We start from the raw sequence: 16,312 nt of genomic DNA, 5'->3' as shown, positions 1-16,312 counted from the left end.
TTGATGTGTCTGAGTCCTGTGGTCTCTACAAGCTGTTTCATCTCTTATATTATGGGATGTCTCATCCTGGGAACGGGAAGTGAATGTCCCTGACACCCTGACAGAACTACACCCTGACAGAACTACAACCTGACAGAACTACAACCTGACAGAACTACAACCTGACAGAACTACAACCTGACAGAACTACACCCTGACAGAACTACACCCTGACAGAACTACATGAGAGAGAAAACGCCCTGACAGAACTACACCCTGACAGAACTACACCCTGACAGAACTACACCCTGACAGAACTACATAATGACAGAACTACACCCTGACAGAACTACACCCTGACAGAACTACATAATGACAGAACTACACCCTGACAGAACTACACCCTGACAGAACTACACCCTGACAGAACTACATGAGAGAGAAAACACCCTGACAGAACTACACCCTGACAGAACTACATAATGACAGAACTACACCCTGACAGAACTACACCCTGACAGAACTACACCCTGACAGAACTACATAATGAGAGAGAAAACACCCTGACAGAACTATACACTGACAGAACTACACCCTGACAGAACTACATAATGAGAGAGAACACACCCTGACAGAACTACACCCTGACAGAACTACACCCTGACAGAACTACATAATGACAGAACTACACCCTGACAGAACTACACCCTGACAGAACTACATAATGACAGAACTACACGCTGACAGAACTACATAATGAGAGAGAAAACACCCTGACAGAACTACATAATGAGAGAACTACATAATGATAGAATTACATAATGATAGAATTACACCCTGACAGCACTACATAATGACAGAACTACACCCTGACAGAACTACATAATGACAGAACTACACGCTGACAGAACTACATAATGAGAGAGAAAACACCCTGACAGAACTACACCCTGACAGAACTACATAATGAGAGAGAATACACCCTGACAGAACTACACCCTGACAGAACTACATAATGATAGAATTACACCCTGACAGAACTACACCCTGACAGAACTACACCCTGACAGAATTACACCCTGACAGAACTACACCCTGACAGAACAACATAATGACAGAACTACACCCTGACAGAACTACACCCTGACAGAACTACATAATGACAGAACTACATAATGACAGAACTACACCCTGACAGAACTACATACTGACAGAACTACATAATGACAGAACTACACACTGACAGAACTACATAATGACAGAACTACATAATGACAGAAGCACACCCTGACAGAACTACACCCTGACAGAACTACATAATGACAGAACTACACCCTGACAGAACTACACCGTGACAGAACTACACCCTGACAGAACTACATGAGAGAGAAAACGCCCTGACAGAACTACACCCTGACAGAACTACACCCTGACAGAACTACATAATGAGAGAGACAACACCCTGACAGAACTACATGAGAGAGAAAACACCCTGACAGAGGGAGGACTTACCATGTCAAAGAAGTAGAGAGAGAGAGAGAGGAGAAAGAGAGAGGAGAGAGAGGACAAGGAGAGGAGGAAAGGAGTGAAGGAAGAGCAACTCCAAAAACTGATCCCAGATAATTAACATGCTCCTCTCGCTCCAAACTCAATTAGTGTTAACATATTGTCGGCCTGGAAAGAGCAGACTAGCCCTGAGCTTCACAGGTACTGCTCTAATGGATGGATGGTGTGTGTGTGTGAGTGGTGTGTGTGTGTGTTTGTGAGTGTGTGCGGGTGTGTGTGGTGTGCGAGAGAGTACGAGAAAGTATATTCCATTTAGTTATGACTCAGCGATACCTTTCTGTCCATTCTACAGGTAACTCCCCAAATAAAGGAAAAACTTGAATAAATGAGGGCTACATAGTATATTGAAAGCATGGGGTGCTTCCACACAGGAAGTTCCAGACGCTTGTAGAGTCTATGCCAAGGCGCATTGAAGCTGTTCTGGCTGCTCGTGGTGGCCAAATGTGCTGTTAAGACACTTTATGTTGATGTTTCCTTTATTTTAGCAGTTATCTGTAGCAGCATGCTACATGGAGATTGGAACAGCTCGTTAGGGGAAACGGCTCCAGTCGCGCAAAATGGAATATAACATTAAGGATAAAGTTTGGAATGACACAATGTCATGTGTACAACATTTAAAGACCTGCATCATTATACTGAGATCTTTGCCGTTTCTAAAAGGATGTTTTTCGGTGATTTTGGAGCCTTTCTTCATGTTTTTTCAGGGGCCCCCATACTACACAACGAGGATGAGGAAGATATTTGCTGTTTTTGAAAAATGTGTAATCATACAAAAGGTGTCTGGACCCTTTTAAGAACATTCTATTGACATCAAAAATAGAGATTTGGTTGTAAAAAACAACAACTTTTCCTTTAATCCATGTATTATAGCCTAACCCCACAAGAGTGACACTGGCTGGTCTTGCATGGCACCCTATTCACAATATAGTGCATGACTGTGTCATGACGTTGCCCTCTTTGGGTACAGCGAGCACAGTTGACCTCCTCCCTCTGCACCAGCCTTTTCCCTCTGCACCATCCCCCTACCTCTGTCTCCCACACCCAGGCTGCTGTGGTCAGAAGAGGTTGTAAATTCCTATGAGGAGACCCTCTCACAGTATAGAGAGAGAGAGTGAGTTTCATAGAGAACACAAAGGAGTTCTTCCACCTCACAGAACTGGAGAACCGAACGACATTTATGTTCTGGAGAAGGTATAAAAGATCGGTGAAGAATCCAGCTACGAACTGGTCCGTTTGGTACAATTTTGTGAAACTCATGAGGGACAATACGGCCACATTACCATAATCATGTTTATACAATAGCCTCAGTTATGAGGCTTACATCTAATGGTTGTATAAAAATGAATGAATAAGGATGAAACTGTTTGTGAAATTGTGTAATGTGATTTTGGACTGTTTAATGAAGGAAACTCCAATTCCCTTTGGAGTTTAACCTGTTAGGGCTAGGGGGCAGTATTGACACGGCTGGATAAAAAACATACCCGATTTAATCTGGTTACCACTCCTACCCAGTAACTAGAATATGCATATACTTATTACATATGGATAGAAAACACCCTAAAGTTTCTAAAACTGTTTGAATGGTGTCTGTGAGTATAACAGAACTCAAATGGCAGGTCAAAACCTGAGAGATTCCTTTACAGGAAGTGGCCTGTCTGACCATTTCTTGAACTTCTTTTCCATCTCTATCTTTTACTAAGGATCTCTGCTCTAACGTGACACTTCCTACGTCGTCCATAGGCGCTCAGAGCCCGGGAAAAAACAGAATGTCGTCATCCCAGCCCCAGGCTGAAACACATTATCGCCTTTCTCAAGTGGCCGATCAAGGGACACTGGGCTTAGGCGCGTGACCCGACCGCCCCCGCCTTTGTGATTTTTTTCCTCTGTTTGCCGAAAAGGAGATTCCCTGTCGGAATATTATCGCTTTTCTACGAGAAAAATGGTGTAAAAATGTATTTTAAACAGCGGTTGACATGCTTCGAAGTACGGTAATGGAATATTTAGATTTTTTTTGTCACGAATTGCCATTTCGGATAGTGTCTGGAACGCACGAACAAAACGCCGCTATTCGGATATAACGATGGATTATTTTGGACCAAACCAACATTTGTTATTGAAGTAGCAGTCCTGGGAGTGCATTCTGACGAAGACAACAAAAGGTAATCAAACTTTTATAATAGTAAATATGATTATGGTGAGTGCTAAACTTGCCGGGTGTCTAAATAGCTAGCCCGTGATGCCTGGGCTATGTACTTAGAATATTGCAAAATGTGCTTTCACCAAAAAGCTATTTTAAAATCGGACATATCGAGTGCATAGAGGAGGTCTGTATCTATAATTCTTAAAATAATTGTTATGCTTTTTGTGAACGTTTATCGTGAGTAATTTAGTAAAATGTTAGCGAATTCCCCGGAAGTTTGCGGGGGGTATGCTAGTTCTGAACGTCACATGCTAATGTAAAAAGCTGGTTTTTGATATAAATATGAACTTGATTGAACAAAACATGCATGTATTGTATAACATAATGTCCTAGGGTTGTCATCTGATGAAGATCATCAAAGGAGAGTGCTGCATTTAGCTGTCTTCTGGGTTTTGGTGACATTATATGCTGGCTTGAAAAATGGGTGTCTGATTATTTCTGGCTTGGTACTCTGCTGACATAATTTAAGGTTTTGCTTTCGTTGTAAAGCCTTTTTGAAATCGGACAGTGTGGTTAGATTAACGAGAGTCTTGTCTTTAAATAGCTGTAAAATAGTCATATGTTTGAGAAATTGAAGTAATAGGATTTTTAAGGTTTTGAAAATCGCGCCACAGGCTTAAAGTGGCTGTTACGTAGGTGGGACGAATTCGTCCCGCCTAGCCCAGAGAGGTTAACTAAATCAGAGGACCGCCCATGAGCACAGTTATGGTCTGGCGTCATGGGATAGGCCCTTTTCTGCTCTTCCGAAAAAAAAACCACCTAGGTTTTCTATCACCAGACCGAACTTACCTCAATTACGAGATGGCTGAAGGTTGGAGACCAGCTTACCTCCATTACGAAAGGGCCAAGGTTTGACCATGCATTCCTCTGCCTGAACTTTTAACCATACCACGTGGTTAAACTCTTAGACTATCGATACCGACAGAATAAGAACAAGTCTTTGATATTAATTACTATTCTGCAGCTAGGAATTCGGTATCATTGAACGCGAAGACCGACAACCGCCGAAACATCTGTCCTATAACGACATTAATGAATGTCACTATGAACTACCCATTCTAACCACGACAGAGAGAGAGAGGGCGGACAGACTCTCCAACAGAAACAAACTTTTCAACAGAGATCCCAACGACACACTGAGCGTAAATATATATATTGATTGCAATTGTTCCCGAATGAGTGAGCGTTCATGTGCAAAGGATTAGCATTTCAATTGTTATAATTATCAACTCTGTAGTGCCTTCTCAGTTGACCGCCCACTCCCCTTTGGTCTAACAAGCCGTCATGCCGGTTTAGCCCACTAGGGCACATTCCCCTATCATTTCCTTGTAACCATATCTACTGTTTGTTATGCATTTCTGTGAATTACTTAGTTAGTAAATAAATGATTTTAAGACAATTGATGTATGGATGACACAGAGTGAAGACTGGGTTCGTGCAGATAGAACAATTTACGACGTTTGGAATGAGACTGACGTGAGGTAAAGAATACGTCATTAATCAGAAGACTAATTGATCAGATATTAAAATATCTGAAAGTTATATTAGGAAAATTATAACTTTGTAATCTGAGTATTTTCCTTGGTGCCCCGACTTCCTAGTTAATTACAGTTACATGATTAATCAGGTTAATCCTGAAATAATAATTACAGAGAGTTATTTGATAAATACGTTTTCAGTTTTAATGATGCCAAAGACACGACAACTGTTTTGACCAGAACCCATAGCTACAACAGGGCTACAGTACATATAGGCCTGGGTGAATGAGCGGACAGGAAGTGGGTTTTGATCTGGCAGCTGCTGTGTACGTCCTTGGTGCCAGGTCAGAACCAATGCAGTTTGTTTTGTCTCTGAGGCATCATGCTAAGATGCCTGCTGAAACCACCCACTTCTGACCCCCCATCCCACTCCGTCCCCCCCACTACCGCCCCCCTCCAGCCACGATCCTCATCCAACCTCCTCCACTATACTAAGCCCTCATCCGGCCTGATCCAATGAACGAATTGTCCATTAAGCTGTGGAATGTTTAGCAACAGTGGAGGTGGATGAGGCAGATTGATTGTTTGATACATTAGAAACATGACATTCATTCCAATACAGATATATTAGAAACATGGCATTCATTCCAATACATATATACTTAAGTATCAAAAGTAAAAGTATAACTCTTTTCAAATTCCTTATATAAAGTTAACCAGGAAGCACCATTTTCTTGTTTTTGAAATGTACGGATAGCCAGGGACATGCTCCAACACTCAGACAGCCAGGTATTAACCATCTATAGACCCATAGCCATGTATTAACCATCTATAGACCCATAGCCAGGTATTAACCATCTATAGACCCATAGCCAGGTATTAACCATCTATAGACCCATTGTGACAGCATACAGATATCTCTGCTGTTCTGCACAATGACTGAAGAACAAGGTCAACTCTCCAAACTTCATGAACTTCGGTGGATGGGATCAGTTTTTTGTCGTTCATTTGGAGCTCTCTACTGTTCTTCCTGAGACAGCTTTCAGCTCAGAGTCATTAGTAATCCAGGGAAAGATAGACCAGTAGTTAAACATGTATAGGCTACTATTAAACAGCCCTCTGTTCTACGGTGTTCTCCCCCCCCAGGGATCAAAGTCATTGGAGGAGTGAAGGAGTTAACGGGAGAGGAGTTTGGAGTCTACGTCAAAAGGATTTTACCTGGTGGCCTTGCTTCAAGTGATGGTAAGTGTTCTATGCAGAAAGAGAACGGGTGGGGATGGCAACAGTAACACAGGTTTTATTTTTCTAAATTTAACCTTTAGGCAAGTTATTTAACCTTTATTTAACTAGGCAAGTCAGTTAAGAACAAATTCTTATTTACAATGACGGCCTACCAGGGAACAGTGGGTTAACTGCCTTGTTCAGGGGCAGAACGACAGATTTTTACCTTGTCAGCTCGGGGATTCAATCTAGCAACCTTTCGATTACTGGCCCAACGCTCTAACCACTAGGCTACCTGCCGCTTAAAGGGATAGTTCACCCAAATGACAAAATTACAAATTGGTTTCAATAGCCTGTAAGCAGTCTATGGACACGGTATGACAGCAAGCCATGTTTTGGTTTTGGTTACTTGGCCACTGTTTCAAATTCTAACCTTTTAGCATTTATGGCACAAATCCAATACAAGTCAATGGTACCTATATTAGCATTTTCGCGCTTCATGTCCATATCATCTATAAGTAACTTCACATTACATTTTTAGATACTTTAGGATGATTTGTACATGAAGCGCGAAAAGGCTAATAAAGGTATCACTGACTTGTATTGGATTTGTGCCACAAATCCCTCCTCCATTATAAATCACTGTTTATCATTCAGACAGTAGAAGTATCCTGTTTATGATCCCCTGATTATGTTCATTATTTAACCCTCTGGCTTCCATGTTTGTCTTGTCCGTGATTGGTTCCTGTTTTGTTGGAGGTGTTTCTCCCAACCATGTTTTATTGCTGTGGGAGAAGTTTTATTATGGTTTTCAGTAAACACGTTTTGTTTGCACTCATCCCTGTGCCTGACTCCGATACTTCTTCTAACGAAAGCATTACACCGACAGGCCGCTCTGGTCTGTTTCAGTCCACTAACCGTCAGGCCGCTCTGGTCTGTTTCAGTCCACTAACCGACAGGCCGCTCTGGTCTGTGTTTCGGTCCACTAACCGTCAGGCCGCTCTGGTCTGTGTTTCATTCCACTAAGCTACAGGCCGCTCTGGTCTGTGTTTCCACTAACCGTCAGGCCGCTCTGGTCTGTGTTTCAGTCCACTAACCGACAGGCCGCTCTGGTCTGTGTTTCCACTAACCGTCAGGCCGCTCTGGTCTGTGTTTCAGTCCACTAACCGACAGGCCGCTCTGGTCTGTGTTTCAGTCCACTAACCTACAGGCCGCTCTGGTCTGTGTTTCAGTCCACTAACCGACAGGCCGCTCTGGTCTGTGTTTCAGTCCACTAACTGACAGGCTGCTCTGGTCTGTGGCTCTGGTCTGTGTTTCAGTCCACTAACCTACAGGCCACTCTGGTCTGTGTTTTTTCCACTAACCTACAGGCCGCTCTGGTCTGTGTTTCAGTCCACTAACCGACAGGCCGCTCTGGTCTGTGTTTCAGTCCACTAACTGACAGGCCGCTCTGGTCTGTGTTTCAGTCCACTAACCTACAGGCCGCTCTGGTCTGTGGCTCTGGTCTGTGTTTCAGTCCACTAACCGTCAGGCCGCTCTGGTCTGTGGCTCTGGTCTGTGTTTCAGTCCACTAACCGACAGACCGCTCTGGTCTGTGTTTCAGTCCACTAACCTACAGGCCGCTCTGGTCTGTGGCTCTGGTCTGTGTTTCAGTCCACTAACCGACAGGCCGCTCTGGTCTGTGGCTCTGGTCTGTGTTTCAGTCCACTAACCTACAGGCCACTCTGGTCTGTGTTTCAGTCCACTAACCGACAGGCCGCTCTGGTCTGTGTTTCAGTCCACTAACCTACAGGCCGCTCTGGTCTGTGGCTCTGGTCTGTGTTTCAGTCCACTAACCGTCAGGCCGCTCTGGTCTGTGTTTCAGTCCACTAACCGTCAGGCCGCTCTGGTCTGTTTCAGTCCACTAACCGTCAGGCCGCTCTGGTCTGTTTCAGTCCACTAACCGTCAGGCCGCTCTGGTCTGTGTTTCATTCCACTAAGCTACAGGCCGCTCTGGTCTGTGTTTCCACTAACCGTCAGGCCGCTCTGGTCTGTGTTTCAGTCCACTAACCGACAGGCCGCTCTGGTCTGTGTTTCAGTCCACTAACCTACAGGCCGCTCTGGTCTGTGTTTCAGTCCACTAACCGACAGGCCGCTCTGGTCTGTGTTTCAGTCCACTAACTGACAGGCCGCTCTGGTCTGTGTTTCAGTCCACTAACCTACAGGCCACTCTGGTCTGTGTTTTTTCCACTAACCTACAGGCTGCTCTGGTCTGTGTTTCAGTCCACTAACCGACAGGCCGCTCTGGTCTGTGTTTCAGTCCACTAACTGACAGGCCGCTCTGGTCTGTGTTTCAGTCCACTAACCTACAGGCCGCTCTGGTCTGTGTTTTTTCCACTAACCTACAGGCCGCTCTGGTCTGTGTTTCAGTCCACTAACCGACAGGCCGCTCTGGTCTGTGTTTCAGTCCACTAACCTACAGGCCGCTCTGGTCTGTGTTTCAGTCCACTAACCGACAGGCCGCTCTGGTCTGTGTTTCAGTCCACTAACTGACAGGCCGCTCTGGTCTGTGTTTCAGTCCACTAACCTACAGGCCACTCTGGTCTGTGTTTTTTCCACTAACCTACAGGCTGCTCTGGTCTGTGTTTCAGTCCACTAACCTACAGGCCGCTCTGGTCTGTGGCTCTGGTCTGTGTTTCAGTCCACTAACCGACAGGCCGCTCTGGTCTGTGGCTCTGGTCTGTGTTTCAGTCCACTAACCTACAGGCCACTCTGGTCTGTGTTTTTTCCATTAACCTACAGGCGCTTGCTTGGCTCTGGTCTGTGTTTCAGTCCACTAACCGACAGGCCGCTCTGGTCTGTTTCAGTCCACTAACCGTCAGGCCGCTCTGGTCTGTGTTTCAGTCCACTAACCGTCAGGCCGCTCTGGTCTGTTTCAGTCCACTAACCGTCAGGCCGCTCTGGTCTGTGTTTCCGTCCAGTAACTGACAGGCCGCTCTGGTCTGTGTTTCAGTCCACTAACCGACAGATCGCTCTGGTCTGTGTTTCAGTCCACTAACCGTCAGGCCGCTCTGGTCTGTGTTTCAGTCCACTAACCGACAGGCCGCTCTGGTCTGTGTTTCATTCCACTAAGCTACAGGCCGCTCTGGTCTGTGTTTCCACTAACCGTCAGGCCGCTCTGGTCTGTGTTTCAGTCCACTAACCAACAGGCCGCTCTGGTCTGTGGCTCTGATCTGTGTTTCAGTCCACTAACCGACAGGCCGCTCTGGTCTGTGTTTCAGTCCACTAACTGACAGGCCGCTCTGGTCTGTGGCTCTGGTCTGTGTTTCAGTCCACTAACCGACAGATCGCTCTGGTCTGTGGCTCTGATCTGTGTTTCAGTCCACTAACCGACAGATCGCTCTGGTCTGTGGCTCTGATCTGTGTTTCAGTCCACTAACCGACAGGCCGCTCTGGTCTGTGTTTCAGTCCACTAACCGACAGGCCGCTCTGGTCTGTGTTTCAGTCCACTAACCTACAGGCCACTCTGGTCTGTGTTTTTTCCACTAACCTACAGGCCACTCTGGTCTGTGTTTCAGTCCACTAACCTACAGGCCGCTCTGGTCTGTGGCTCTGGTCTGTGTTTCAGTCCACTAACCTACAGGCCGCTCTGGTCTGTGTTTCAGTCCACTAACCTACAGGCCGCTCTGGTCTGTGGCTCTGGTCTGTGTTTCAGTCCACTAACCAACAGGCTGCTCTGGTCTGTGTTTCAGTCCACTAACCGACAGGCCACTCTGGTCTGTGTTTCAGTCCACTAAGCTACAGGCCGCTCTGGTCTGTGGCTCTGGTCTGTGTTTCAGTCCACTAACCTACAGGCCGCTCTGATCTGTGTTTCAGTCCACTAAGCTACAGGCCACTCTGGTCTGTGTATCAGTCCACTAACCTACAGGCCGCTCTGGTCTGTGTTTCAGTCCACTCAGCTACAGGCCGCTCTGGTCTGTGGCTCTGGTCTGTGTTTCAGTCCACTAACCTACAGGCCGCTCTGGTCTGTGTTTCAGTCCACTAACCTACAGGCTGCTCTGGTCTGTGTTTCAGTCCACTAACCGTCAGGCCGCTCTGGTCTGTGGCTCTGGTCTGTGTTTCAGTCCACTAACCTACAGGCCGCTCTGGTCTGTGTTTCAGTCCACTAAGCTACAGGCCACTCTGGTCTGTGTTTCAGTCCACTAACCTACAGGCCGCTCTGGTCTGTGGCTCTGGTCTGTGTTTCAGTCCACTAACCGTCAGGCCGCTCTGGTCTGTGGCTCTGGTCTGTGTTTCAGTCCACTAACCGACAGGCCGCTCTGGTCTGTGTTTCAGTCCACTAACCTACAGGCTGCTCTGGTCTGTGGCTCTGGTCTGTGTTTCAGTCCACTAACCGACAGGCCGCTCTGGTCTGTGGCTCTGGTCTGTGTTTCAGTCCACTAACCTACAGGCCACTCTGGTCTGTGTTTCAGTCCATTAACCTACAGGCCGCTCTGGTCTGTGGCTCTGGTCTGTGTTTCAGTCCACTAAGCTACAGGCCGCTCTGGTCTGTTTCAGTCCACTAACCGTCAGGCCGCTCTGGTCTGTGTTTCAGTCCACTAACCGTCAGGCCGCTCTGGTCTGTTTCAGTCCACTAACCGTCAGGCCGCTCTGGTCTGTGTTTCAGTCCACTAACCGTCAGGCCGCTCTGGTCTGTGTTTCAGTCCACTAACTGACAGGCCGCTCTGGTCTGTGTTTCAGTCCACTAACCGACAGATCGCTCTGGTCTGTGTTTCAGTCCACTAACCGTCAGGCCGCTCTGGTCTGTTTCAGTCCACTAACCGTCAGGCCGCTCTGGTCTGTGTTTCAGTCCACTAACTGTCAGGCCGCTCTGGTCTGTGTTTCAGTCCACTAACTGACAGATCGCTCTGGTCTGTGTTTCAGTCCACTAACCATCAGGCCGCTCTGGTCTGTGTTTCAGTCCACTAACCGACAGGCCGCTCTGGTCTGTGTTTCATTCCACTAAGCTACAGGCCGCTCTGGTCTGTGTTTCCACTAACCGTCAGGCCGCTCTGGTCTGTGTTTCAGTCCACTAACCGACAGGCCGCTCTGGTCTGTGTTTCAGTCCACTAACCGTCAGGCCGCTCTGGTCTGTGTTTCAGTCCACTAACTGACAGATCGCTCTGGTCTGTGTTTCAGTCCACTAACCGTCAGGCCGCTCTGGTCTGTGTTTCAGTCCACTAACCGACAGGCCGCTCTGGTCTGTGTTTCATTCCACTAAGCTACAGGCCGCTCTGGTCTGTGTTTCCACTAACCGTCAGGCCGCTCTGGTCTGTGTTTCAGTCCACTAACCGACAGGCCGCTCTGGTGTGTGTTTCAGTCCACTAACCTACAGGCCGCTCTGGTCTGTGTTTCAGTCCACTAACCGACAGGCCGCTCTGGTCTGTGTTTCAGTCCACTAACTGACAGGCCGCTCTGGTCTGTGTTTCAGTCCACTAACCTACAGGCCACTCTGGTCTGTGTTTTTTCCACTAACCTACAGGCCGCTCTGGTCTGTGTTTCAGTCCACTAACCGACAGGCCGCTCTGGTCTGTGTTTCAGTCCACTAGCTGACAGGCTGCTCTGGTCTGTGTTTCAGTCCACTAACCGACAGATTGCTCTGGTCTGTGGCTCTGATCTGTGTTTCAGTCCACTAACCGACAGATCGCTCTGGTCTGTGGCTCTGATCTGTGTTTCAGTCCACTAACCGACAGGCCGCTCTGGTCTGTGTTTCAGTCCACTAACCGACAGGCCGCTCTGGTCTGTGTTTCAGTCCACTAACCTACAGGCCACTCTGGTCTGTGTTTTTTCCACTAACCTACAGGCCGCTCTGGTCTGTGTTTCAGTCCACTAACCTACAGGCCACTCTGGTCTGTGGCTCTGGTCTGTGTTTCAGTCCACTAACCGACAGGCCGCTCTGGTCTGTGGCTCTGGTCTGTGTTTCAGTCCACTAACCTACAGGCCACTCTGGTCTGTGTTTCAGTCCACTAACCTACAGGCCGCTCTGGTCTGTGGCTCTGGTCTGTGTTTCAGTCCAATAACCTACAGGGCGCTCTGGTCTGTGGCTCTGGTCTGTGTTTCAGTCCACTAACCAACAGGCTGCTCTGGTCTGTGTTTCAGTCCACTAACCTACAGGCCGCTCTGGTCTGTGGCTCTGGTCTGTGTTTCAGTCCACTAACCGTCAGGCCGCTCTGGTCTGTCCGGCGCTCTGGTCTGTGTTTCAGTCCACTAACCGACAGGCCGCTCTGGTCTGTGTTTCAGTCCACTAACCTACAGGCCGCTCTGGTCTGTGGCTCTGGTCTGTGTTTCAGTCCACTAACCGACAGGCCGCTCTGGTCTGTGGCTCTGGTCTGTGTTTCAGTCCACTAAGCTACAGGCCGCTCTGGTCTGTTTCAGTCCACTAACCGTCAGGCCGCTCTGGTCTGTGTTTCAGTCCACTAACCGTCAGGCCGCTCTGGTCTGTTTCAGTCCACTAACCGTCAGGCCGCTCTGGTCTGTGTTTCAGTCCACTAACCGTCAGGCCACTCTGGTCTGTGTTTCAGTCCACTAACTGACAGGCCGCTCTGGTCTGTGTTTCAGTCCACTAACCGACAGATCGCTCTGGTCTGTGTTTCAGTCCACTAACCGTCAGGCCGCTCTGGTCTGATTCAGTCCACTAACCGTCAGGCCGCTCTGGTCTGTGTTTCAGTCCACTAACTGTCAGGCCGCTCTGGTCTGTGTTTCAGTCCACTAACTGACAGATCGCTCTGGTCTGTGTTTCAGTCCACTAACCGTCAGGCCGCTCTGGTCTGTGTTTCAGTCCACTAACCGACAGGCCGCTCTGGTCTGTGTTTCATTCCACTAAGCTACAGGCCGCTCTGGTCTGTGTTTCCACTAACCGTCAGGCCGCTCTGGTCTGTGTTTCAGTCCACTAACCGACAGGCCGCTCTGGTCTTTGTTTCAGTCCACTAACCGTCAGGCCACTCTGGTCTGTGTTTCAGTCCATTAACCTACAGGCCGCTCTGGTCTGTGGCTCTGGTCTGTGTTTCAGTCCACTAACCGACAGGCCGCTCTGGTCTGTTTCAGTCCACTAACCGTCAGGCCGCTCTGGTCTGTGTTTCAGTCCACTAACCGTCAGGCCGCTCTGGTCTGTTTCAGTCCACTAACCGTCAGGCCGCTCTGGTCTGTGTTTCAGTCCACTAACCGTCAGGCCGCTCTGGTCTGTGTTTCAGTCCACTAACTGACAGGCCGCTCTGGTCTGTGTTTCAGTCCACTAACCGACAGATCGCTCTGGTCTGTGTTTCAGTCCACTAACCGTCAGGCCGCTCTGGTCTGTGTTTCAGTCCACTAAGCTACAGGCCGCTCTGGTCTGTGTTTCCACTAACCGTCAGGCCGCTCTGGTCTGTGTTTCAGTCCACTAACTGACAGGCCGCTCTGGTCTGTGTTTCAGTCCACTAACCGACAGATCGATCTGGTCTGTGTTTCAGTCCACTAACCGTCAGGCCGCTCTGGTCTGTGTTTCAGTCCACTAACCGACAGGCTGCTCTGGTCTGTGTTTCATTCCACTAAGCTACAGGCCGCTCTGGTCTGTGTTTCCACTAACCGTCAGGTCGCTCTGGTCTGTGTTTCAGTCCACTAACCGACAGGCCGCTCTGGTCTGTGGCTCTGATCTGTGTTTCAGTCCACTAACTGACAGGCCGCTCTGGTCTGTGGCTCTGGTCTGTGTTTTAGTCCACTAACCTACAGGCCACTCTGGTCTGTGTATTTTCCACTAACCTACAGGCCGCTCTGGTCTGTGTTTCAGTCCACTAACCTACAGGCCGCTCTGGTCTGTGGCTCTGGTCTGTGTTTCAGTCCACTAACCGACAGGCCGCTCTGGTCTGTGTTTCAGTCCACTAACCTACAGGCCGCTCTGGTCTGTGGCTCTGGTCTGTGTTTCAGTCCACTAACCGACAGATCGCTCTGGTCTGTGGCTCTGATCTGTGTTTCAGTCCACTAACCGACAGATCGCTCTGGTCTGTGGCTCTGATCTGTGTTTCAGTCCACTAACCGACAGGCCGCTCTGGTCTGTGTTTCAGTCCACTAACCGACAGGCCGCTCTGGTCTGTGTTTCAGTCCACTAACCTACAGGCCACTCTGGTCTGTGTTTTTTCCACTAACCTACAGGCCGCTCTGGTCTGTGTTTCAGTCCACTAACCTACAGGCCACTCTGGTCTGTTGCTCTGGTCTGTGTTTCAGTCCACTAACCGACAGGCCGCTCTGGTCTGTGGCTCTGGTCTGTGTTTCAGTCCACTAACCTACAGGCCACTCTGGTCTGTGTTTCAGTCCACTAACCTACAGGCCGCTCTGGTCTGTGGCTCTGGTCTGTGTTTCAGTCCAATAACCTACAGGGCGCTCTGGTCTGTGGCTCTGGTCTGTGTTTCAGTCCACTAACCAACAGGCTGCTCTGGTCTGTGTTTCAGTCCACTAACCTACAGGCCGCTCTGGTCTGTGGCTCTGGTCTGTGTTTCAGTCCACTAACCGTCAGGCCGCTCTGGTCTGTGGCTCTGGTCTGTGTTTCAGTCCACTAACCGACAGGCCGCTCTGGTCTGTGTTTCAGTCCACTAACCTACAGGCCGCTCTGGTCTGTGGCTCTGTTCTGTGTTTCAGTCCACTAACCGACAGGCCGCTCTGGTCTGTGGCTCTGGTCTGTGTTTCAGTCCACTAACCTACAGGCCACTCTGGTCTGTGTTTCAGTCCATTAACCTACAGGCCGCTCTGGTCTGTGGCTCTGGTCTGTGTTTCAGTCCACTAAGCTACAGGCCGCTCTGGTCTGTTTCAGTCCACTAACCGTCAGGCCTCTCTGGTCTGTGTTTCAGTCCACTAACCGTCAGGCCGCTCTGGTCTGTTTCCAGTCCACTAACCGTCAGGCCGCTCTGGTCTGTGTTTCAGTCCACTAACCGTCAGGCCGCTCTGGTCTGTGTTTCAGTCCACTAACTGACAGGCTGCTCTGGTCTGTGTTTCAGTCCACTAACCGACAGATCGCTCTGGTCTGTGTTTCAGTCCACTAACCGTCAGGCTGCTCTGGTCTGTTTCAGTCCACTAACCGTCAGGCCGCTCTGGTCTGTGTTTCAGTCCACTAACTGTCAGGCCGCTCTGGTCTGTGTTTCAGTCCACTAACTGACAGATCGCTCTGGTCTGTGTTTCAGTCCACTAACCGTCAGGCCGCTCTGGTCTGTGTTTCAGTCCACTAACCGACAGGCCGCTCTGGTCTGTGTTTCATTCCACTAAGCTACAGGCCGCTCTGGTCTTTGTTTCCACTAACCGTCAGGCCGCTCTGGTCTGTGTTTCAGTCCACTAACCGACAGGCCGCTCTGGTCTGTGTTTCAGTCCACTAACCGTCAGGCCGCTCTGGTCTGTGTTTCAGTCCACTAACTGACAGATCGCTCTGGTCTGTGTTTCAGTCCACTAACCGTCAGGCCGCTCTGGTCTGTGTTTCAGTCCACTAACCGACAGGCCGCTCTGGTCTGTGTTTCATTCCACTAAGCTACAGGCCGCTCTGGTCTGTGTTTCCACTAACCGTCAGGCCGCTCTGGTCTGTGTTTCAGTCCACTAACCGACAGGCCGCTCTGGTCTGTGTTTCAGTCCACTAAACGACAGGCCGCTCTGGTCTGTGTTTCAGTCCACTAACCGACAGGCCGCTCTGGTCTGTGTTTCAGTCCACTAACTGACAGGCCGCTCTGGTCTGTGTTTCAGTCCACTAACCTACAGGCCACTCTGGTCTGTGTTTTTTCCACTAACCTACAGGCCGCTCTGGTCTGTGTTTCAGTCCACTAACCGACAGGCCGCTCTGGTCTGTGTTTCAGTCCACTAACTGACAGGCCGCTCTGGTCTGTGTTTCAGTCCACTAACC

General features: G+C 48.9%; 1 protein-coding gene across 6 annotated transcripts in view; it reads left to right on the top strand.

Moving 5' to 3' along the window:
* The window catches only part of LOC106606366 (syntaxin-binding protein 4), a 170,822-nt gene that overhangs the window by 75,904 nt on the left and 78,606 nt on the right, over positions 1-16,312 (top strand). For all 6 annotated transcript variants that reach the window (XM_045719569.1, XM_045719567.1, XM_045719565.1 and 3 more), the window contains one exon: positions 6,370-6,465. In XM_045719569.1, the coding sequence (XP_045575525.1) occupies positions 6,370-6,465 (96 nt within the window). The remainder of the gene's footprint in view (positions 1-6,369; positions 6,466-16,312) is intronic.

The sequence above is a fragment of the Salmo salar genome, chromosome ssa06 (assembly GCF_905237065.1).
Source record: "Salmo salar chromosome ssa06, Ssal_v3.1, whole genome shotgun sequence".
NCBI classification, from domain to species: domain Eukaryota; kingdom Metazoa; phylum Chordata; class Actinopteri; order Salmoniformes; family Salmonidae; genus Salmo; species Salmo salar.
Note: the sequence above shows the minus strand (reverse complement) of the source record. Positions and strands in the feature narration are given on the sequence as shown.